The sequence below is a fragment of the Tiliqua scincoides genome, chromosome 2, assembly GCF_035046505.1.
Source record: "Tiliqua scincoides isolate rTilSci1 chromosome 2, rTilSci1.hap2, whole genome shotgun sequence".
Classification (NCBI taxonomy): domain Eukaryota; kingdom Metazoa; phylum Chordata; class Lepidosauria; order Squamata; family Scincidae; genus Tiliqua; species Tiliqua scincoides.
In genome coordinates this window covers 207,562,082-207,587,154 of record NC_089822.1, presented here as the reverse complement: position 1 = coordinate 207,587,154, position 25,073 = coordinate 207,562,082, and the positions used below count along the sequence as shown (strand labels likewise).

At 42.8% G+C, this 25,073-nt stretch overlaps 1 protein-coding gene across 4 annotated transcripts in view; it reads right to left on the bottom strand.

Moving 5' to 3' along the window:
- Nucleotides 1-562: 562 nt before the first annotated feature.
- ACY1 (aminoacylase 1) overlaps nucleotides 563-25,073 on the bottom strand; it is a 33,186-nt gene continuing 8,675 nt past the window's right edge. For all 4 annotated transcript variants that reach the window (XM_066614018.1, XM_066614020.1, XM_066614019.1 and 1 more), the window contains 12 exons: nucleotides 19,465-19,569; nucleotides 15,076-15,170; nucleotides 13,468-13,544; nucleotides 12,033-12,122; nucleotides 10,939-10,995; nucleotides 8,095-8,168; nucleotides 7,441-7,490; nucleotides 4,829-4,973; nucleotides 4,076-4,144; nucleotides 3,717-3,796; nucleotides 3,304-3,364; nucleotides 563-3,210 (listed from right to left, as the gene is read on the bottom strand). In XM_066614018.1, coding sequence (XP_066470115.1) covers nucleotides 3,046-3,210; nucleotides 3,304-3,364; nucleotides 3,717-3,796; nucleotides 4,076-4,144; nucleotides 4,829-4,973; nucleotides 7,441-7,490; nucleotides 8,095-8,168; nucleotides 10,939-10,995; nucleotides 12,033-12,122; nucleotides 13,468-13,544; nucleotides 15,076-15,170; nucleotides 19,465-19,569 — 1,068 coding nt within the window. In that variant the 3' untranslated portion in view covers nucleotides 563-3,045. The remainder of the gene's footprint in view (nucleotides 3,211-3,303; nucleotides 3,365-3,716; nucleotides 3,797-4,075; nucleotides 4,145-4,828; nucleotides 4,974-7,440; nucleotides 7,491-8,094; nucleotides 8,169-10,938; nucleotides 10,996-12,032; nucleotides 12,123-13,467; nucleotides 13,545-15,075; nucleotides 15,171-19,464; nucleotides 19,570-25,073) is intronic.

The following is a 25,073-nucleotide window of genomic DNA, read 5'->3' as shown; positions in this document are numbered from 1 at the left end:
CCCAAGAGTTGGAAGAGCCCACCTTTGGAGGAGTGCTGTTAAAGATGGAAAGTAGGGATGAAGAAGTCCAACAGGGATGCTGATGCAGACGTACTTTCTAGGATACTGCTGTAGTGCAAGACTTACGATAGAAATTACTCAGCTTCTAGAATCCCATATATGAGAACCCCACACTTCCCTGTATAGGTATCTAAAACCTGTTTCTTAAGTTCTTGAAGTTTTTAAAAGTTGTCTGTTTACAGGGCTACCCAGAATTTTGAGACACATGCCTGAAAGTACAGCATTAGTCAGGGTCAGCCTTAAGAGCTCCACAGCCCAATTGGAAACATTTTTGAGGGGCCCCAGGTCACAACCAAGGTCTGTAGAATCTTAGGGATATAAATACTATTACGGACTTTATACCTCTATAGTAGAATGGAAAGCAATCAAAATTTGTGCTTAAGAAATGCAGGTGAGTTAATGGACCAAAAGGATCTAAGCACATTTTATTATAAAATTGCATACAAGTAAACAAACAAAATGTGTAGATTACTTTTGAAAAGTAAATAGTTACAAAGCCCCTTGTTTTAGTGACTGTGAAATAATTTACTAAAAATTTTAACTTCATTTCTTGTTTAGAAAAAAAAATCTCCAACTGAAAGACAACATCATTGGGAACAAATTACCTATGAAAATTACAATCTTTGCTGTTCCCTATAAAACCTGCAATGTGGTGTTAGGTGTCTGTTGCAATGTGTTGCTGTTTGTATTTGACAAAACTAGAGTAGATTACCCTCGCACAGGGCCCCCTTTGACCAGGACCCAATTGGGAACAATTTGTCTAATTGGCTTAAAGCCAGCCCTGGTTTTAGTAAACTTCCGCAGATGATACTTTATTTCTAGATGTTATTCATGGCAAACTGAAGTATTACACCTCACTCCAGTATAATGCTCAAGCCACAAAAGAAGATAGAGGTGCAATTTTTCCCCATTCTCTAAGTGCACATTTCTGTATGATGCCAGCGATTGTGATTGCAAGTATATGGGAACATGTTACTTATTTCCACTTGAATGGACAGAAAAAGAGTGTGAGCTTGAGACTGTACCTACAGACAAGGAAGGGTTTGTATTGTATTAATATGTGAAACATAATCCCCTTGATAAGTGGATGATTTACTAAAAACAAGGAAAGAGAGCCGAGATAGGCAAGAGGTGCAGTAGAGAAAATCTGGAGGACAACCTTCTTTTTCAGTCCAAAAGAACACTTTTATTTAGTGAAATCATAGACAATGTGGAGGCAGATAAAAGAGCTGAAGGCTCTGGCAGATGTTCCAAAAGTAAAATAAGATCAGAAGCCATTCATGCTTTCTGTTGGGCGGGGAGCTCAGGAATAACTGAAAAATTCTTTCTGAGCTCAGTCAACAGTGTGGCCAAGGGCCTATAAGAAGCATTTTCCCTCCTCTTTTGGGAAGGAGCTCTTTGGGATCAATGAGGCCCTTCCACTTTCAGCAACCTAGCCCAGAAATTAAGCCAGTCATAATTACATTCTCTTCACCTGTTGAGCCTGAGACTCTGCCGGGCCCAAGTAAAAGTGATGGCATAGGCCAGGGGAGAAATCCAGCTAAACACTGCTGGGAGGCAGTTAAAGGAGATGACAGCACCCTGTCCCTGAGATGATGGTTCACTGACACCCTGTTGATAACAGTCACCTGTTCCAGCTGCAGAAAACTATCAGCTTAGCAATAAAACCCAAATAGGTGGAAAAGAATAAGGAAGACAAACATCCACCAACCATTTGATGCATTAGCCACATACACAGCTCAGCCCCCACACCAGAAGAAAGACAACTTCCCTGTAGTGCAGGACACCCAGCCCATCATGAGCAGCTGCCCATACTTGCATATTTCATTCATTCATTCATTCAGTCAAATCAACTTCAAACTGCTTGGCATGCATCCATAGTGATTTGTTAAGACTACAGTTTGATAGAAACTTGAGAGAAACTGCCTTGAGTCCCAAGGAGTGCAAATTCATGAAGAACCCCATCCTGCTGAAACAGGGAGGTAGGTTCCCTATAAGGCCATGTTAATTACTGTCTGCTAAAACCAACTGCCTTCCTCTCTGCACTCTGGATGATTTCAATATCTTTGTTTAGGTTTCTTTTCATCCTCTGCTCAGAATAGTCATCTTCCACAGAATGATGTCAGATCATCATCATTCTTCTCCTCTCCCCCCTCCCCCCATCAATTAGGGACCTGAGACACAGAGAAAAGGTGATCGGTCCCCCATCATTTATCATACAGGTGGTGAGGCTGGAATTAAATTCCTCCATGGTGGCTGAGCCACACAGATGCTTTCAGATTGTCCTTGGACTGCCAAACTGGGCATTCCCCCACAACAGCATAAGTCATCAAAGCAAGCAGGAACCCCAAGAGAGAAGCTCCCTACAGGAGCTTTTACTACAAGTTTTGACTTTTCCTGTTCTTCCAGTTTGCCCTCCCTTATGTCGAGTGGGTTGGGAAAGATTTTGTTGGCCATGAGCATCACGTGACAGAGGGTGTGGCTTTGAACTAAGAGTGGTTTCAGACTAAAAGCAGCGGTGTAGGTCAACAACCCTTGGCCACACACCCCAAAAAGCCTTAGCAGTGAAAATCCCAGACTTTAATCTTGTGTTTAAGCATTATCCTTTTATCTTCAAAGTGGACATGTATTGATGAGAAAGTTTGGGAGCTGAGGATATGCTCTAGCAACTATGGACATAAGGATTTTTAAGGTAAGTGTTTAGCTGGGAGCATGAAAATGGTACTGACACTTACAAAGCAGAGCTCTGTTCATGTAAGTAAAAATTTCAGCTTCCATCAAGCCTTGCCCTCTGAGGGATCAATCAACTCAAGAGATGCTGAATCTCCACAATTTCTCCAGGAGGGTGGTACCAGCAGTCCTCATTCAGTAAGCCCCCAGTCCTCAACCCCAACATCTATCAGGGTCCAGTGTCACAAACAGGGAGCAGCAGCAGTTTTCAACTCTAGTGTCTCTCTTTGGTTTCTCTTCCGCAAGTTGCTGCCCTCAGGCCTCTGCTTGTAGTGGAGGGACACTGGCCAGTGCAGGGATGAGGTGGGCGTAGATGTCAATTCCTCGAAGGAAAACCTGCTCGTTCAAGAATTCATTGTGGTCGTGCAGCAGCACAGGGGTGCGATTCATGGGGGAAAAGCCAATCGCTGGGTGACCTGCCTGTAACACAGTGGAAACAGAAGTGATGATCAGACAGGAAGGCCTTAGTGACATACATAGGAAGCCAAAGGGCATGAAATATGTTGTACTTACTGCTCTGATATAGCGGCTGTCTGTGGCAGCAGGAAAGATCTCAGACTTCAGCTTCAGGTTCCTGACAAGAGACAGATATTATGATGGGGAGCTCCAGCATGTAAGTTAGCCAGTTATCTTCCCTCTGGGTTCCAAGGTTCTTGAGAGCAGAATTTAAGGGGGAAGCATTTTAAAATAAAACAGGAGGTATACCTGATATGCCACAGCTAGGGAGATTTTGAGAAGGTTGAGGATTATTGAAGAATAATCTTGTTCTGTATACAGAGTCTTAAGGGAGTTTTACCTGAACGTCGGCTTCCCAGAAGCTGATGTTGTGTGTACAGTTCCCTCCATCTCTGGCAGGCGAAATAGCCAATATCCTTAATAGGGTCTTAAAACAGGGGCCTAACGGGGAGATCTAATGTCTTACTCACATGTCCTTGCAGGTGCCACTGAACGCCTTCCACCAGGGGTCAGAGTCCTCTGTGGAGGTCACCGACTGATCCGTGTATTTCTAGCCCAAAAAGAAGGGTAGAAGCTGAAACTTTGAGAAGGCACTAAGGTGCCCACAGTCTGTGGCAAGGGCATGGCAGAAGCAGCAGCAGGAGTGCGAGAGACTAGGGGGCACAGTGCAGAACAAAAGGGCAGCCATGTTAAGGCAGACGGTTCAGGGCAGAGAGACAGTGGCAGCAGCATGGAGGACAGGATAGCTGAAAAGCCAGGAATTGAGCTAGGCTCCTAATCTAAGGAAGAGCAACAGGCTGCTGGAGAATTCCTGAATCCCTGAAGTTACCTGGTGGAACTCATAAGTAACACCTTCTCCAGCTGCCCGGCACCAGGCTGTGAGCTGCTCCTCAAATGCCTACAAGGCAAAGAGACACACCAACATGGAATATGAGAGTGCAGATTAGAGCTATTCTTGGGCAGCAATTCCAGTTTTTATGTAACTGAGAACTCCAGATTTCTCACAATTCACTCCTGCATGTCATCCTGTGTGCTTAATCAGTTCCTTCTAATGCAAATCTAACAACCAGATGCTTTGCAAGCAGTAGCTTTTAATCTTTCATTCAAGCAGTTTAGGGCCATGCTAGCTCTCTGGCATTTCAACTCTTTCCCAAAGCAACTTTTTCACCTCTTACAGCCTTTGGAAGGGCATCCTCTAGCAGGAAGAAAAGTGGAACTGGATAGTCTTCAGGTCTACTGACATTCAGAGCTCTTGGTGTTATGTTACAGGGTGAAATCAGCCATAATCAGTTCTCCTAGCCGTGACTGTAACCAATCACGGCTACAAGGAACCATCCCAATATTAATTGCATTATTAATTAGATAATATTAAGCAAGGAGAAATATTTATTTCACTATCTACTACAGTATTTCACAGAATGCTTCGCTCAGTTGTAATGCACAGGGGGCTTAGACCGGAAGTTCTGCATGTTGCAGTCTGCAGTGGAAAGAACCCACACACCCCAGCCAGTCAATTGTAGGTAACATCTCATGAACATGAACATTGGTCACCATTCCCCTACCTGTTCTCCTATCTCAATACCTTTAAATCCACTGTGGGTGGGATGCGGATGTCAAATGCAGCAGACATCTCAGAGGGAACCACATTGAAGGAAATGCCCCCATTCAACATGGTCAGGTTGAGGGAGGTTACATCACCTAAGGTAAGGTGCTTCTCTGATTTCAACCTGCAGGAAAGATAAAACATACAACTGTTCATCCCGCTTGCTCAGAAATTTGGACTAAAATGAACTGTAGAAAGCACCCATGGCTCAGACGATACCTGACAGCTGAGCTGAGCATAAACATGTCCCACTCGAGTGAGTAATGGAGGCCACCAAAGCACTCTTACCTTCAGCCACACAGAATCTGAACACTGTTGTGCCACAGGGACCCTGCATTTTAAACCTGGTGCCAAAAGCACCTGCAGGAGAGCAAGCCATGCGCCAAGGTGATCCACTGAATGGTACTGGAACTGGATCTAAGAGAGGGGCTCAGCCTCAAATTCCCCTGTGGCACTGAACACGCTAAAGACTGTAAACCCTTTTGGACATTAAAAGTAATGGATGGATAAACACAGATAAGTAATTAAATAATCAGTGAAGTTAATTTTCAAATATAATTGCCCTTCACTAATAAGTATGCTTAGTATTTATATAGCACATTCTCCCAGGTGTTCACTGTGCTTCATATATATTATCTCTCAGAAATCATTACAGGTATTGTGCATTAAAGCTGTTGTGCCTTTAAAAGGGAACTGGACAGATTAACAGAAGATTACTTGAATGTTGTTCAGAGAGATAAAGCAGGATAGAAATTTAGTAAATAAATAAAAGTCCATCACAGGTCACAAACCATGAAGGGTAAGTGCAACCTCCTGGTTTCAGAAGTAGGCAACCTCAGAATACAGGTTCAAGGGAGTGGTACTGGGATGCAGGTGTGTTGTGTGCTCCCTGAGGCATCTGGTGGGCCACTGTGAGATAAAGGAAGCTGGACTAGATGGGTCTTTGGCCTATACAGCAGGGCTCTTCTCATGTTTTTAAGGTAGGCTAGTAACAGAGTACGAGAGATAGGCGGATGGGAGATATTGGCTTGCGTATAGCCAGGAAACAAAGTCAGGACAGAGGCAGGATTTGAACCAGGAACTTGCAGATCATAGTACTCTACATCCTCTTGCAGTGCAATCCCTTAGTGTGTTTATTAAGACGCCTCAATGGGGTTTACTCTCTTGAATGGGTATTTATGATTGCAGCCTCAGCCACTACGCCAGTGGCTTTCAGCTGCTGTGCCATGGCACACTGGTGTGCTATGAGGGTGTCTCAGGTGTGCTGTGGGATCAGAGGAGGCAGGCAGCAGCTGCACACCCACATGCAGGAGAAGCAGCTGCTTTGTGCCTCATGCGGCAGGTAGCACAAGCAATGGGGCAGCCAGCGAAGGGGCTGGTTGCGGCTGCTGCTGAGCAGGACTAAGGCTGCAACCTTATTCTCAATTTCTTGGGAGTAAGCCCCATTGACTATTATGGAGCTTACTTCTGAGTAGGCATGCATAGGGTTGAACACTAGGGTGGTGTCGCCTGCCTGAGTACTGATTGGGCAGCCAGAGAAGCCTGCAGGAGCCAGGAGGTGGGAGCTGCGGAGTGAGTGAGAAGGAGGGAGCTAGAAGCGGGCAAGCAGGTATGAGTCTGCTGAGGACACCAAGGTAAGGACTGGCTGGCTGAAAAGGGTCTTTGAAAGTCTCTTTTCCTTGTCACAGTTTGCTTGCAACTCCCCAGAGCCTTTTGTCTTTCAGAGGAAGGGCATTGGGCCACAATCCTATCCACACTCACCTGGGAGTAAGCCCCATTGACTATAATGGACTGGGCTTTTGGTCACACTCTTTTTCCTCAAATACAGCAGCAGGCAATTGGCACTTCCCTCTCCTCTTCTTCCCCACCCCACCCCCTTCCACAGGCATATTCCCCCCCCCCCCAATCTCACAAATCATAGTTAACTCTTACTGTCTCTCCCCTCCCTCATCCGCACCTTCCAAAGGTCCAGAATCACCTCACATTCTCTCTCTCTCTCTCTCTCTCTCTTCCCCAACCCCAGTTTAATCCTGCACTTGTTTCAATCATGTCTCCTCACTGCCCCTCACCCCACATTTCTCCACTATGTGATCAACCTGCAATCTCTTTGCCAACACTTTCTGGCACTTTTGATAAGAATTTGAACATTCTACTTCAAAACATTTTTCCTCCTTTCCAGAAACCACATATACTTTCCACTCTAAGCTTCTTGTGAGTTTCTTTGTCATGTAATGATTTAATTGTATTAAACACTGAGTTTTCTCCACAAACAAGGAAGTGATTGGTTCACTGCTACACAAGGTGGCAACAGTAGGGACAACAGGAAAAACTTGGACATCTGATTATGGGATTTTAGCCATTTGTGATTAAAGAAGGGGAAGATAAGTGGGCTACTGCATGCATCTGACAAAGCATGACGCTATGAAAGGTCATGTAACAGCCAGCCAGTTTCTTTCTGAAGTACCCAAGCATTTTTTCTCTTTGTGGTTCCACAGTCAAATACAATGCCTCTTGTGGAATAAATGAATGAAAGTGAACAATGCAGGCAAAGGCTGTGTCAGGCTTCCTCTGGGTTATTGTTTTTTCCTCACCTTTGTTTTTCACGCTCTCGGAACTCTAGGAAGGAAGTGATCACTCTGTGCTGGAAATAGAAATAGAGCACAATTGTAGATGCAGTGACATCAAAACCAAATTATACAGTTGATCCTAGCAAGCAAATGACAGATTTTTTTTCAAAGATGGTTCAACACCTGGATGACATCAGGCATAAAGAAAACAGGTGCTTCCCAGCAACCCGTGCTTCTACACCTCTGCCTTTAATGTCTCCTGCTGGGCAAAATGTGGTTATAACTATACACAGGGCTCATAAGTAATGGATGTGCATGTAACAAATGGCTATATTGGTGCTTTTGTGCAGGTGCATTCTGCCCACTGTGGTGCTTTTGTACAGGTGAGAAAGAGCTAACTGTTTTGTCCAACTTCCGGACAAATCTTTGGAACAGCACTAGTACATTCCTTGGAGTCTTAGTGTACCTATATAGGATGCTACGGGAATTGTTATATATACCTCAAAGCCTCTGGCTTGAGCAAGGAGATGTCTATGAAAGCAGTCTGATTATCAGCACATGGATGAAAGGATTGCCTTTCATTCTAAACCTCTGGCTCTCTTTTGTTGCTTCTCACAAGCAGTCTCCTTCTCACATGCCCACCCTGCTCCTAGTCATGAAGAAAGCCCTCTTTCTCACCATCTTTTCAGCAGCTGTATTCTCAATGAATCTGGATCCATGTCCTGGATTCCCTTCTACTTTAACTTTAATCCCTGCAAATATTAAGAAAAGGCAGAGCAAAATGAAAAACAAGCGAAGCAAGGCAAAGAAACATTTTCTTGCCCAGATACCACACTGAGCTTCCACCATAATTTTTAAAGCAAATGTGCCATAATCCAAATTAGGACTATGCATGCAGAAGAAAGAACTGTATTTCGCTGCCATGGTGTTCTGTTTTGTGAATGGCAATTATCACTAAGCCAAGGATAGGTGTGACATTAGCAGCCAACACAATGGTTTTGCCTCTCTGCACCCTCCAATGTAACTGATGAAGAAACATCCAAGAACCAGAACCTTTGAAGGGAGTAGAGGAAGGAGGCAACCCTCTGAAGGTCAGGGTACAACAGAAGCAGTGGAGAGAAGTGAGGGCCCAAAGAGCAAAGGGAAACTGGAGGCAAGGGAAAGGAACTGAAAGGTGGTGAGGAACCTGGTGAGAAATGGGCAATGGTGTGGATTCACCCATTCAGCTACAGCCCATCTTTCAAGTAAGATTTGCACACAAATTCCTAACATTTGCAGGCATCTCACCAACATGGTGAGTTAGTGCTGAAGATGAAAGGAGCCTGGAGTAAGGGAGCAGATGAAGTATGGGCAGGGAAAACAGAGTGACAGAGATGGAAACGAAGCAGGGAGGAAGGGAGAAAAGATCAGGCAAAGCCAGAAGGGATAGAAAGTAGTGGCTAGCACCCAACAACCCACTCAGCTACAGCTGCATCTGCATGGCCATTCTTCCATACACATTCCCACCAAAACCCAGCAGATCTGTGCCTGAGAAGTGGAGCCTGGAAATCATACCAAGGTGACTCCAATGTTTGCTGGTCTAGCTCTAAGCTACTCATCACATTTATGCGGGCTTGTCAACAGCCATGCATGAAGGTCAACCTTTTTCTCTGTAATGTGTGTACATGCACGTATATATACACGTTTTATCAAGTTACATTAGTGTTATTCAAACTGTGAGGTGTGGCTCTTTAGGGTGGCGCCAGGAACTCAAAGGCACGGGATGTCCTCTCGCAGCGATACAGTCACACCCCAGGGCAGAATAGGAGCCCGTCTTCTGCTCGTCTGCGTTTTTTTAAAAGCGGAAAAAACAGGAGTTGCTCAGCTGTGAGAGTGGCTGCCGCCGCCCCGCCCTCTTCCGAGCATGCTCAGCTTGTAGTCCTTAACCCTCGCTGATCCTTGTCTGGTTGGTTCCTAGTTCCCAGCCTGGGATCACTTCTCATCAAAGTGAAATCTCGCTTTTCAAACCCTCACTCTTCCACTCCCCCCTTTCAATCTCCAAACCTTCCCGCTTTCCTCCCCCTCCCCTTAAAGTTGTCTCCATGCAGTTGGCAAAGGGGGAGGGGAGAGGCAAGCACACACTTTACTTGGCCAGGAGCAGAAATAGGGTACGGTTTTTAAAGTGATTTATTAATCTTGTTGTTTGACAGAAGAGGAAAGGCAATATTTTTAAAGTGATGAATCTTGCTATTTGAAGGGAATACTTATCAGCCATTGATGAAGTGATTGCCAGCCCAATCCTATCCGCACTTTCCTGGGAGTAAGCCCCATTGACTCTAATGGGACTTACTTCTGAGTAGACATGCATAGACTTGAGCTGTGCATCCCCTAGTATAGGAGACAAATCAGCTTCCTAACTAAACCTTTATCAGCTCTGATATATTTTCATGGTCTATTTTTGTTTTCCCCACCAGCTGCTGGAAAAATTTAATTTCAGTAAATTAATAAAGAGTTCAATCCTATCCAAGAAGATTGGGAAAAATGACTAGTTGCATTGGGGTCCACAGGACTGTGTGTGTGTAATGTTGGTCAGACTGGTTGTTCACAAAGTTCATTTGATAAAACAATTCTATTGGTATGCTTACAAAGTTTAAAAAAATGAGTCCTCTTGGACCAGACAAAATCTACTTACTCCAGCATTCTGTCTCCAACAGTGATCAGCAGCTGATCATTTATAAAGCATGTATATTAATTGTATATTTATAAAGCATGTATAATTAATAATTATATTATTGCTGTGTATTAATAATATATTTTTAAGATCTGCATTTAATTAATGATATGATTAATATAATTAGTATTAATATAGTTAATATATATTTAATATTACATTATAATAAATATAATATTATATTTAATATAGTTAATATTTCTGATCACTTCCTATTTAATGATGTCACTTCCAGCCCTCAGGAACATGATGGGGAGTCATGGCCAACAGCCACGGGGGTCAAGGGAGCCACTGGCCGGAAAAGTTTGAGTACCACTGAGTTACAGTATAACACAGACAGATACCAACATCATTGCAAAAATTCAAAGGCACAAGACCACACCAAGAACATGCAGCTTCAGGAGTCTTAAAGTTCAAGTCCATTCCAGTGATGTGACTATGAATCCACAGGTACTAATCAGCTGTGACAGTAGAAAACAGCTGTGCCTAAGAATCATAAAATCCCAATCCAATTCCAACAGGAAGCCAGTCCTCCTGTTATCTATTTTGGCTCCACCTACTAGTCACATACTTTAAAGGCAAGACTGCTCATGCGTCTCTATTTTGCAGCAACAGCATGCATACAGCAGAAGTCCAGAAAATGTTCCGAAGGGTTCATGCCTTGAATGAGTGAATGAGATAGGTGTACATCTTTTCTTGTGTGAGGCTTCATTTTCGACATAGATCTTAAGATGCAGGCTCAGAAGTAACAGTCAGGTATGTGGTAGGAAACCATAAACAGAGAAAAAGATGGATTTGGCATTCTTACTTACACCAAGGGCATTTCTCGCCATAAAATACAGTGAAGGTGTCTGTTGGGTTTGCCAGGCCTGGGAGAAGAGAGAGGAAGAAAACAGCAAATCAGAATAGCTACAATACAGGTTTTTCACAGCAACATTGGGTGGGAAGCTGTATTGGCAGCTTCTCAAAATCAGCGTATTTATAATATGAAAAAATGAACAAACAGCGCACAACCCTTTCTCCATGAAATTCAGAATAGTGTGCATGGTTCCTCCCCTTCTTTTTATCATCACCAACCCTGTAAGGTAGGTGAGTCTGATAGGAAGTAACCAGTCCAAGGTATCCTAGAAACTTCCCTGCTAAGTGGAGATTTGAATTCTGGTTTTCCTGGTTCAACACTCTAACCCAGTGATTCCCAAACTTTTTAGTACTGAGACCCACTTTTAAAAATGACACTCTACTGCAGTGGTTCCCAAATATTTTAGTACTGGAACCCACTTTTAAAAATATTATATTGGGACCCACCCAGCTTTATGAAACTTAATAGTAATAGTAGTAGTCTCAATTTACCAGCCATTTATGCCTCTGTTTTTATCCTTTTTACAATGTTGGAGGGGGGGGGGGCTGCCCTCTGGAGCATTTGTTGAGCTATTCTGGTGGCCGAGTGTTCCCCTTCGCCTGGCCTTTGATAAGAGCCAAGGCATGGTTGCCTATTATAGGTAAATGCACACTTGTGGTGCAGTTTCGCTCTCCATGGGGCTCAATACATTTTCTTTGTCAGCTATCAGCTTGCCAGTTTTGTGACCCACCAAAAAACAGGTTGCAACCCACTGGTGGGTCCCAATCCACAGTTTGGGAACCACTGCTCTAACTGTTACCCCTACACTGCCAGGGAAATGCAACTCCATTCTTATATCACTAAAATTCTCTAAAAGACCCTGAAGGCTCTTTTTCCTTGGGCAGTGAGTCTGTGCCAGAATGGCAATGGCTAGTGCTAAGGAGGAAGCCCACATAATCTCCATGGATAATTTCAGCAAGAAGGAAAGCAGGCAGGCAGGCGGGTTCTCTCATATAGAATATTTTCAAAGAAAGCCTCCCCAGTACTGTTAGGCTGACAGATTCTCACCCTCATCCAAAGCAAAGCCAACATTAAGTGTTGCAAACTCAGGTCTCTTCACAAACATTTCCATTCCTTTGTGTCCTCCAATCTCTTCATCTGCATAAAAACAAATATCCAGTAAGAAAGTCACCAAATATGCCCCTTGCTTCAACATAAGAACAGTCCCACTGGATCAGGCAATAGGCCCATCTAGTCCAGCTTCCTGTATCTCACAGTGGCTTTGTTCTATGGAAGAGCCATATCTATAAACTCCAGAGTGAAAAGCAATCGCCCACTGCAACTGGAAGCTCAGGACAGGAACCCAGAAAGCTTCTGCTTGTTGCAATCCAGCCCACAGTGGTGATCCATCTAGGGACTGGCACACAGCCACAGAGGCTGAACAGCTGCTTTCATCAGCGTTCCATATGCCAAATTTCTCCAAGAGCCACTCATTATCAACCTTTTCAAAACTGTTCCCTGAGATACATAAATCAAAAATTGCTGTCTGTCTGTTCAAAGGGCCCGAAAGCCACTGATGTGAACAACGTGGAAAAAGTAGCAGAAGCAGCAGGTATTAGCATTTTGGTTTAATTAGGCTGGAACAGAAGGCTAAATTTTTTTTTTTTTTTTTTTGCTTTGCTGGAAAGCAGCAAAGGGGAATAGTTTGAAAGAGAGCTCTGGCATTAAGGAAAGGGCATACATCAAGACTTTCCTGTTATTTCTCTAATTTAACTCCCACTCCCTCTGGAATCTGCTATTAGCCACTGAATAATAATAATAATAATAAAAAAGACAGATAGCTATATTGAACCACTCTTTTTCCCTCCTCCATGGCTACAACAGCTTGGGGGGAGGGGTGTTACACCAGGACTAACACCTCCTTCCTCCAGGGCTGCAGCTTTGATCTGAACCCAGGAGTGCTGTAGCTGCTTTTAGTAAAAGAAAAGAATGCTGGGAGACATTCTAGACTTCACATGCCACATCTAGTTTGGCCATGTCTAGTTTTACTGTGCGTACATTTTGCAGGTGCCCTCTAGTGTTCCAAGGAAAGTACTGCAGGTGGAGGGGCTGAGAATCCCAGGATTTAAAGCTTGGGGAAAGGGAAAAAAAGAATTGGGAAGGGAGGAGAAAATATTAGAGACAAGTAAAATAAAGGGAAAGAATTAGGCTTTAATCACTATCATTATCTCTCTCTATAGAACTGTTTATTTCTTTCTTTGCTTAGCCCATTTTGTTCCCCTATTATTTAATTAGCTAAACTGTGAGGTCAGAAATGTGTGCTTGGGGGCGGAGGGTAAATGCTGTCACCCAGATCAATGCAGAGAGAGCGGACTGTAGCAGATTTGTGCTGAAAAAAGATTTCACTTTGCCAGCTCCTGTGGGCTTTCTCAAACACAGGTTGTTACTTTGGGCTAATGCTAGAAGACACCGGCTGCATCATGCTCCTTATTTCTTAATTTACCTGGGACAAAGCTCATGTGAATTGTTCGAGGGAAGTGTCTCCCTTCTGCTTTCAGTCTTCGGATGGCCTCTATGTACCTAAAAAGAGAGAAGTTTTATTTAGTGGCAGACAGAACCCTTGGTGGATCCAGCAAGGCTACATTTAGTTGAAGCCTGGATGAGTGTCTCCTTGATCCAAAGACACACTTTGCAGGGCAGGATGGAAGTAAGTTGTTCACGTCAACCTTACAAACCAAATGGTCCCAAAGGTTGTACAATCATTTCTGCTATGATAGTTGTATGATAGAAAATTATGCAATACAAATAATATTGCTTAAGGAAAAGATAGAGTTGGGGCAGACCACCAAAACTATTATTGTACTCAAAATTGAAACAAATACAGTAGTTAGCCCAGAAGTTCTCAAACTGGGGCCTTGTGATGCCCCAGCCTAAGAAGCTCTGCATTTCCCCTTGTAAGGGGTGGGGCAGGAGGATGGTGGCAACGCAACTGGAGTGATTGCCAGTGGGACCCAAGGGCTTGATTTCTACTCACCCCTGTCTGCTGCAGCATCCAGAGGATGCAGGGAGCCCCGCAGAGCCCTTTGCAGAATTCTCCATGCCTCAAAACGTTGACGAAATGCCACTGCGACTCACTTCCAGGTTGCGATCACGAAACCAGAAAAGGGTCGTGATCACATTGCTTCAATGTTTTGAGGCACAGGGAACTCTACAAAGGGCTCTGCGGGGCTCCCTGCACCCTCCAGACATTGCAGCAGATGGGGTGAGTAGCAATCAAGCCCCTGGGTCCCCGCTGGCAGCGCAATCATTTCGATTGCGTTGCCACCATCCCCCCGCCGCTGCAACATTTCGAGTGGCTCAAGCTCTACACAAGAGTTTGAGAACCATTGAGTTCGCCTAACACAAAGGATTGCACAGTTTAAATAAATGTTAAGTACATGTTTAATAATGAATTACAGCAAATTTAACACTTTAAAAAAAAGTGAAGATAACTTAATAGGGGAAGAGGATAGTTTTGATATTGCTGAGTTATTCAGACATAGGCAGAGGGACAAGTGATATTGACATGGAGACTCTGTTGATGCAAACACTGTATTCCTCCAAGCAGTAGAGGTATCACATAATACCCAACACACATATGTGTTCACATTTCACAGTGTTTCACAGTATTTATTGATCGCATTATAGCCAACATATGTTGAGAAAACACCTGTAATAGCAGAAGTGACTACATCTCTTTCCTGCTAGCAAGCTTTCATACAACCACATCTAGCCAGGAATAGTACTCCTATGTTTCAGCAGCCCACCTAGTGCAGTTTCCCTTCTGGACACTAGACCAACAACCTCCACTTAATACACGGTACAAGAACACATCTACAATAGCTAATCAGGATTAACTTGTCAGCTAACTTCCACCACATGCTACAGATTTACACAGACGTATCTAAAACAAGGACTTAGTGTGAGCCCTGTGGGTTAGAATGATCCTCTCAGCTTTGTGTCTCCACTCCCATCACTCTCCAAGGGGTAACTAGAAAGCAGTCCTTTGAATTAACAGATGCATTCTATACTGCACAGCCTGAGGGTGACAAGGGCAGGTGGTTAGACTTACTGGATGGAGACACATTTCATATCCTGAGCTCCACGTGCGTAGATATTTCCCTCAGAATCCTTGACAGCTGCAAAGGGATCATAGTGCCAGTATTCCTGTAGAGAGGAAAGCAACACAGAGCATATCAGGAAGAGGGGGGTGATGGAGGACAAGAGGCTTGGCCAGTGTGACACCCTGGCTACAGCAGCAAAGAAAAAGCTGTGAGGGCAAGAAAGGCACCTCCTGCCATCATAACAGAGACATGAGAACCTATATTAGTTGGAATTGAGCAGCAAGCTCAGTCATCCTACCCTTCATAAGGAGGATCCTTTCCACACTAGGGTCCTTCAGTGTGGCTTAGGCATTGGTGTTCAGCTGTAAGTGGAACTACAACTGTGGTTCCACTTAGAATAGTGTTGTATCACCCACTGAAATTCCACAATGCCCATTGCCATATCAAAGGAAAAATGAAAAGAACTGTTGTTAAAATGCATAAACACAGCTCCATTCTAGCACAGCAAGGAAGTTTTTTTAAAAAACTGTTTTTATTACAATAACTAAGCCAAAAGAAGGATGGAGTAATATCTGTCGCTCATCCTAAACTGCAGTGCAGAGTGGGGTGTTTGCTTAGATTCATTCTAAAGGGATACAAATTCAGTTCCCTGTTTCCCTCTCCCCATCCCCAGTCAGAAGTCCATCAAGGACAATAAAAATATGACGTTTCTGTTAGTTTGCTTTTGCTTCCCAATAACAAGGAAGCGATAAAAATAATATAATTGTAAACATCCAAAATGAGGATTGTAAATTTAATGGGAGAAGAGATATGTGTCAGATTCAGAACCAAAGTGCTACCTTTTGAGGGGTAGTCTCTGGACTCCATTTTGAATTGCTGCTCAGGGCTCGATAACTTATTTAGTCATTTGTTCAATTTATACCCTGCTTTTCAACCACATAGGCATCCTAAGTGGCCTACAAAATATGATGTTTATTATGTTCTAATCAATGTTCATTGACTACAGGCTTAATATCAGTATAGAGCCTCTCTTTCTATTCTCCCCCCCCCCACCGCCTCATCTTTCAGAATGCTGCTATCTCTACAATATTTTGGGAGACAGACTGTAGCCATATTAACTGAATGTAGCTAAAAGATACTTTGCAGGCAAGCAAACAACTCTCTCTCTCCTCCCCCCCCCCCCCGTTCCTCATGTTAAGATACTGCAGTTTCTTTAGCTTTGAGTTATTGTGGGGAGGCAGAACACTGTTGGGCAAGTGACGATGTCCAGTCTGGCGACTCTGGCCAGATGTCCTTCCCTGTGAAGCAAGAGGTGGTCAAGGTGAAAATAATGCAAATGACAGACAGTCATGGTCACAAACAAAAGGTCGCACAATCCTGCCTGTTGTCTCAAGACAATGGGACAGGTGACCATTAGTCCTGCAGCAGTGAGGGGCCTCCAAAAAACACCTGTTTAGATGTCCACATGTCTCAAGAATGAGGAGACAGAGAAATTGTGGTCAACCACCTACTTAATTTATCTGGAAAATTCCAGTAAACAATCTACGCTCATCACTGGAGGCTGGAAAAGAAAACTTGAGATGGCCAATGGTGGATGACATCTTCACCCATGCATGTTTACGAGACTCCTTGAGGAAGAAAAAGGGATTGAAGAAGCAAAATCCCAGAAGCTAGAATTAGATACTGACCTTTTGCTCTCCACTTTAAGCATCACAGTGTGCTAACATTCAGCTGGCTTGAAGTAAGTATGCAAGAGCAAATGTCAGAGAGTGAATGGATGGGTAGAAGCTTATGTCCTGTTAAATTCTTATACCTTGTTGTTTTCTGTGCTGAGATCTGTAGTCAAGTTTGTTTGTAATTGGGAGTTTTGCTGCCTCAGAATGTTTCCTGTCCAGGATTAAAGAACCCACACTTATGGGGAAAATGGGGCTTCCTGTGACTGGATCAATGCCTTTGTGGTCCTCTTTTCCCTGGGAACACATTCAGTTGGGCCAGAATCAGTTTACATCTCTAACTTATGAAATGTTTGAAATTTAAGCAAATCAAGGTTGCTGTGCTGGTCCACAGGTGGAAACCTGGTGTTGCAATTCTGTACAAAATAAGAAAACTGCCACAAAGCAAAAGAATTTTTTTAATGGACAGACAACGCAGAAAGCACTGGATTGTGATGGTTTGACAATGACATCTTCTGAATTCTCCATAATCACTGAATGGACAACGATGTCTGTTCCAGAGAAAATGATTAGTGTAGAAGCAACCAAAATATGATACAGCTTACAACTAAAACTGCATAAGGAAAGTAGTTTGGGAACACATCCATTCTCCTCCCTAGAAGTGATAAAACTACTTTTAAGGGACCAGAGTAGGGAACGCCATGGATTTCAGGGCACCTTCAATTACCAGGCTAGTCAAGAAGCAATCTCTGCACAAACTGAAGAAAAGAACTATCCCTGCAGCAGACGGGGAATATCAGTGAAGTGGCAGATCCTCTCAAAGCATTTACTCAGACAAAGAGTGCTCTACGTGTTCTGAGTGCAGCTCTCTACTAGGGACAAATCAATATACAGTCATCCTGCCATTGTCTAATTTGAAAAGTATCATCTCTCATATCTGTGAGTGGACACCTGGCTGTGAATCAACAGCACCATCATGCTTAGCTTGTCTGCAAAGGCCTTCAAACCTGATCTTGACACCAAATCATTTCTAAAACTGAAATACACCTCCACCACCACCCACAGGAGCAAGGGTGGAGTTAGCCAAATGCTGTCACTTAGGACAGGGCTCGCCAAACATTTTAGCCAGAGGGCCGCATCAAATACCTGGCACGGTGTTGAGGGCCAAAAAAAAATTTAAATATAAAATTTTTATTAATAAATTAGAGATAGAACTTAGATGAGTGAATAAATGAATGAATGGGCTCATTCATTCAACCTCTCTGGCCCTTAGAACACCCTCCAGTCACAACCAGAGCATAGTTCCTGTCACGTTCGGCCAAGTGGACCAGAGGCTTTTGGGGGACAAGAGGCTGGCTGCGGGCTGGATAGAGGCTTGCTGCAGGCTGCATATGGCACCCAGGCAGGGGTTTGGAGACCCCTGACTTAGGACATCTGCAGGGAACATGGATGCAGTTCAGCCTGGGTTGGCTGCGGAATAAAGCAGGTTTGTGATCTTCTCAGTCCAATGACAGCAAGCAAACAACTGCAGGAAAGTCATCCTGGCACCCTCTGACAACTGAGAGGACAATGAGGAAGTGCCTGCTACTTTCCATTCAGGGAGATATCAGTGGTTAGCAATGTCAGATAACATTTAAAAAATAAGAGTTAATATGTCGCTCTGTTTTGGGGCAAGGACATCTTGAAAGCCAGGGTGTTTTGGGATATAGTTACGTACTGTTCTGAAATAAGGGTATCTTTGCAGAGCAGTGATTCTATGAACGACTGCTAATTATTAAAGAAACGGTCTAAAGCAGCGGTTCTCATTGAGCTGCAGTAAGTTCTTGCAGGGGTGCGGGGGTGGAGGCAGAGACATGATCCCCAGGATCGCGTCGCTAACAGGGACACAGGGACAGACATGTACTCTCCAGTCCCTGCTGCAGCCTCCCGGGGGTGCAGGGAGCCCTGCACGACCCTCTGCAGGATTCCCCAGCCTTCTAAAAGCGAAAGCACAGCTATCACGCTCTGCCTCTGCAAAAACGGAAATGGAGCGCAATTGCTACACTTTCACTTTTGGAAGGCTGGGGAGCCCTGCGGAGAGTCACGCAGGGCTCCCTCCACCCCTGGGAGGCTGATGCAGGAACTGGTGAGTACATGCCAGTCCCTGCGCCCCAGTTAGCGACATGATCCTGGGGGTCGTGTCGCTGCCTCCCCCTGCCCCTTCCCCTTAAGGGGGCAGAGGCCAGGGACATTGCAACGCCCCAGTTTGAGAAGCCCTGGTCTGAAGGCTTACAGCTCTTTGTTTTCCTCTCCAGGTGGCACTGGGTTTACACAACCTGGGGTTTGGAATGTACTAAAGGGCAAGGCTTCCCTTTGGCTGAAATATGAGACTCATATCAAGGGTATCATGCAACCCATTCCTCATCTAATGTCATCACCAGAAAAAACATGTTTGGTTACACTAACTATTCAGGTGACAAAGGTTTTTGTGGTATGTGTCCATACAAGAGCACTGTAACCTGCATCCTCTGTAGAGTCAAAACAGAGGCTAATGGAGAGAAGAGTGCCACCAAGCGGTGGACAGTAACATCACAGTTTCTCTTTCCAGCCAGTTTTTTCCTGGCAGTTGCAAAGCACTCCAGAGAAGGACACTTTCATCCCACAAGCCCTTTTTCTAAAAGCAACACAACAGGCAGCAACAAAGTCTGCTACCTAAATCCCCAGCATGCAACCCCCACTACTAACCTCAAACACTGGTACAACATCTGTATGGGAGTTCAGCAAGATGGAGCGGAGCTGCGGGTTTGTCCCTTTCCAGGTCAGAATGGTGATCACACGGCCTGGGCAGACCTGTAATAGAAAACGGTCATTTGGAGATTGCTTGGCCTCTCTTTTGAGCTGCATGGACAGAAAATTCAGCAGAAGGTTCCCACACACTGGGAAAGCTCTGCCTACAAGCGATAGCAAGAAACCTGGTTGCATAGGACAAAGAAGGATGCTGTCTGCTTGGATTCAAAGTCTTCTAGCTGGGATTTTGTAGTGATTTTTGAGCTTTACCGTGGTTTATTGTTTTTTTTACTTCTCACAATGGCAAGATCACTCCATTAAGTACTGGAGACATATAATAACTTTTATCAAAATCCAGGTATGCAGAGCCACTTGTTTGGTTACCCGTGGAAAACAAAAGTCACCTTGAGGTGACCAGACACGAAAACTTTTAAAGAAGTGTTAGTTTAATTGGCACATATGGACAGGCTGCCAGAAAGAAAGCCTTCAAGGACCAGTAGTTTTACTGGACTTATTTGCAAAGTTGAAAAAAGTCTGTTTATTACAGAAAAAAGTCTGAAAAAAGAAATGGATGGGACAGAAAGCATTTGAGACAGAATCAATGTGAATCTCAGAATCCAAACAGACATGGAGCCTTCCTGCAGTCAAACCGGACAGTTCCAAATTCACAACTCTCAAGTTTGATTTTCAGTGACGTAATAAAATGCAGTATTTTCCAACTAAGATTGATTGCAGCAGACATTAGAACAAGTCCATAATAACTACAGGACCTCTGGGGGGAAAATCAGATAAAATGGGAAAGAAAGTAAGTGGTTGGCATCACCTTTTAAAAATGTACTCAACAATGCACTCATGACAAATAATAAACTAACAAAGCTTCAGTTTTTAAAATTTTTTTCTTTTTCAAAAACAACTATAAACAAATACACATAACATAACACAAAAAACATAACACACTTCACGACACAAAAAACACAAAGGGTGCAGGAAATCATATATCATTATCATATATCACTAAAACTAATAAATCATTACATAACTTAATCAATTCCTCTTCTAAATTTACCTCTTAATATCATTTTTCATTCATCATATATGTATCATATCACAGATAATATATATGTAATACAATCATCTAAATGCCCTATCATATATTTCTAAAACTTCATTTTCAACCAAGCATAAAAGGGTTTTTTCCCTTGCTCAATTTGTGTCTTTCTTTGTTAATCCAAAACTTCTAAAAGTCTGTCCATTTCCATCACATTCATTATTTTCTCTATTAATTCATTTTTCATTAATATTGTAGAATCCTTCCAATATCTAGCATATAAGATCCTCGCTACAGTTAAAATAATAATAACTAGGTATACATCGTTTTCTCTATCTATAATATCTAAAATAATATAAAATTTGTTGCTCTAGTAAGTTTTTTATTATGCTTCCAGATCTGTTCCCATTGATCTATTGTGATATTATGGCCTATATTTTATGCCCGTTTTATCATGCATTGTTTTACTGTTTCTTCTTACATCTCAAAGTCCAATAATCCATCTTATATTGCATATATTAATTTTGATCTCAATCTTTCTTTAACATAAATGGCAACACCTCTTTTTTTTATCTGAAGCCACAAAAACTTCTCCAAATTTTTTATTCACCAACAATGCCCTAGTGCCTAGTCATTAGTCGTCACGTTTCTTTTTACTAGTCTTCCTCTCTTCTTGTCTTTTTCTTGTTGCTATTGGTGAGTGCCTCTTACTCTCTCCTCTAGGCACTTCCCTCTCTGATTCATCTGTTGCTTCTAAGTCATGATTTCTTTTCATCCGACTCCATTTTTAGTCTATATTCTTCTAATTCTTTTCTTCTTGATTTCTCTTCCTCCTTTTCTTCCTTTCTCATCACGTCTTTCATCACTATACTCAAGAAATTTTCTGCTTTCATTGTTGAATTTATATTATATCTCTGTGTCTGATATTGAAAAAATATACCTTCCAGAGAAAGCCATCTATATAGTATTTGCTTTTCTGTTAAAAATTTTATCAGGTTTTCATATTCTTTTCTCTTCTTCCTCACTCTCCATGCAACGCATCTCAAAATGTTTACTTTGTCATCATCCACTGTCCATTCCTTTTCCTGCAAGGCCTTCAGTAATTTATCTCTGTAAAAGGTTCTGATGAATTTCACATGGATATCTCTTGGTAATTCGTGTTTTCTCAGATAAAAAGTGCTCACTCTTCTCACTGAGTCCAATTCTTTAGCTATCTCCTCCATCAGTGTATCAATCTGTTCTGATATTAATCTGACAATCCGTCGCAATGTATCTTCTCCTTTCTCCTCTGGTATATTTTGTATCCTCACCACTCGAGCTGCACTATCCGTCTGAATTTCCATTAACATTGTCTCTGCATCATGCTGATTTTCTTCTATCTCCGATATTTTAGCTTGATCTTTTCTTATCTTTTGTCCCAATCTCTCAATCTTTTGTTTATTTTCCTCTTATGTAATTTTCACCTCCATCAGTTGTCCAGTAAGATCATCTAATCATTTAGTTAAAGCATCCACACTAGCTTGACTTTGTACAGATTGGTTTGTTAGTTGCTGTACCATTGCCAACAGTTTTTCTACATTGTCTTGCACAGTCTGTTTCCAGTCTTTCCCTTCCGGTTCCTCTTGTACTAATTTTCCAAGTCCCATCTCCGATACTGGTGAGCCTCAGACTTGCACTGTTTTGCCCGCCATCTTCGTTCTTCCTTCCTTCTGCTCGCAATGTTCTTTAAAGCCACTAGATGTCCTCAGCGTATTATCTTCCTTGCTTCAATTATAAACACAAATCCAGTTCTTGCATTGTCTTTTAAAATCCACTAGCTGTCACTGGTGCACTGTTGTTTTATTTATATTTCTCTTATCTTATTTATACTTGCAGCCTTGGCAACGCCATTCCTTCCTCTGCAGGAATGTCAAAACATCCAGCCGCTCCTTCAGGCACTCCCAAACGATAGTAACAAACCAAGGCAAAAAAACGCTCCAATACACACACTTTCCAAGGACAATTAATTTGTAATCCACCGAAATTCAAAGTTGTAAAGTTGTAATTATATTTTCATATATCCATAGCAAGCTTGGTAAATCTCCTCTACGATTTCTCTTCACACTGATAAACAGCTCTTCTCACAGCAAGAAAACAAACCAGGCAATCAAATTATTCAGTCCACGCCAGGCATACACAAACGGAATAACACTTAAGTCTTTCAACGTCTTTCCCTGCGGGGGGCCTTCAGCTTGATTCAAAATGAATTCTTCACCATTGCTGCCAAGATGGCGGAATCTCCTGGGAAAGCCCCCTGGCCGGGCTTTATCTCCTCAGGGATCAGCCATCACATGGAGGAGTTTGTCTCTCCTGACAAACAATCCTCGGATCTCCTCAGATCCGCAGTTTTGGGGAAAAACAGAGTTCCTTTCAAGAGCTCGAGAAAGACACGTCTGCTTGGCTGCTGACTGGCCGCTCCCCCCCAGATTGTTATTATGATTTCTCAGGACACAGCTGCCAGTTCTTTAGCTGGACTTGGTGTTAATTATTAGTTGGGCCCCACTCAGGGGCCTAGGACGTCATAATATATCTGCGAATAATGTGCACTGAACCAAGCAGGGTGGTTTTTTGAATATGACCTATAGTAATTTTGTCAATGTTCAGATATGCTTAAAATGTGATTCAAGTGTTTTGGGGACTGCATCTAATGTGCCAGTCACCAGTGGGATGACTACTGCTGCTTTGTGCCATAATCTTTGAAGTTCAATTTCTAGATCCTGATATTTACTGATTTTTTTCATCTTCTTTTTCATCAGTCCTACTATCACCAGGTATTGCTGTCGATGATAGCCATTTTATTTTTGTTCTATTACTGTAATGTCTGGTGTGTTGTGCGCCAAAACCTTATCAGTTTGCATTCAAAAATCCCACAAGATCTTAACTTTCTCATTTTCTTTTTCTGGTCTATGTTCCCACCAATTAACTGTTTTATGTAGTAGTTTCCACACAAATTCCAATGGATCATTTGAGCCACTGAGGAAAACCAGGCTTTACCTATACAGAGGAAAAGAGTAAATATATAGTCAAGTTCAAAGAATCGTTCTAAATACAGAACATAAAGCTGGAAGGGTCAGGATGGATCTATTCAGAAATAGATTGAGAACCTGTAACAAGAGATTAATGGGATGGCCAGCTCTGCAGGGGATTACAGACTGCAAGAGGTTTGCTGCAAACCGTAAACAGCCAATCAGAACACCATCTTTCTCAGAATTTTTTCTCACAACGTGGTTGCCACTAATCAGATATTTCCCTGTTTGCAAAGAGTACCTTTAACTGTCTGTCTGTCATGACAGACAGTTAACTCCGGCCTCTATCGCATATATAAAAACCACATAATCAGAGTGGTCCTAAGGAGTTTAAATCTTGAGAAAGACTAATAACCAGTTAAATGCCTACACCTAGAATAGCTACCAATTTATAATGCTGAATGCTTGGTTGGTTCAAACAGCTCAGAAATTGAATCAAATAATATGACTGAATAACTCCCCTTATTTCAACAATGAACCCCCCTTCATGTGGGGAAGCAGCTTCTCCATGATGCAGTCCTACAAAACTGCAGCTGAATGATGCAATCTTGTAGGCAGGACCAATCACAATGGGCTCTCCCATGTAATTGGCTATTCTAGCCAGGTGCTGATCAGATAGATAGTGAAGACCCACATGCCCTCTGTACCCATCCCACATGGCTGTGTCATTCAAATGAAGTTCCAGCTCACATGAGATCATACCACAGAGATAAGGTTCAAACAACACTACATGTGAACGGGACTCTCAACTGCACAAGTCTTCAGAAGGAAGGAACAGTCTCCTGTCCAGAGCAGTATGTTAAAGAACAGATTTCTCTGGCCACACAGAAATGATTCTGGAATTCAAAATGTGATCTAGGTTCCACCCCACAGGAGCCATGTGGATGATCAGCCAACATGCACCCAAAGTCATCTTGGTGTGCAGGCATATGACCGTAAAACTAATCAGATGCAACAAGTTTGAGCAACATCTGTCCTGCAGTTCTATGGAACAAGCAGCAGCCTAAATTAGACGTAAAGGGCAAGTACTGTTAAGATATTCTCCTCAATAGAATGTGTGGGTGAGTGTGTAGAGTGTGATTGTTGGAATTGTAGTATATATTTATGCTTGTATCTCAATGGTGCATAAATTTCATTGTGCTGTAGCACAATGACAATAAAGTTACTACTACTACTACTACTACTACTACTACTACTACTACTAAATAGTGTAAAATTAAAGCATTGTGTTGTAGCACACACACCCCACACACACAACGTCTTTTCTAATGGCTTTGCTGGTATTCTTCTGCATTTATTTAAACTGTGAGCCTTTCTGAGACGGAGCCATTTAATTATTTGATTTTCTCTGTAAATTGCTCTGGGAACCTTTTTTGTTGAAAAGCTGTATATAAATATTCTTACTAAGGAAATAGTAACTGTCCCTGTGAGCTAGTAAGTAACCATTTACTTTG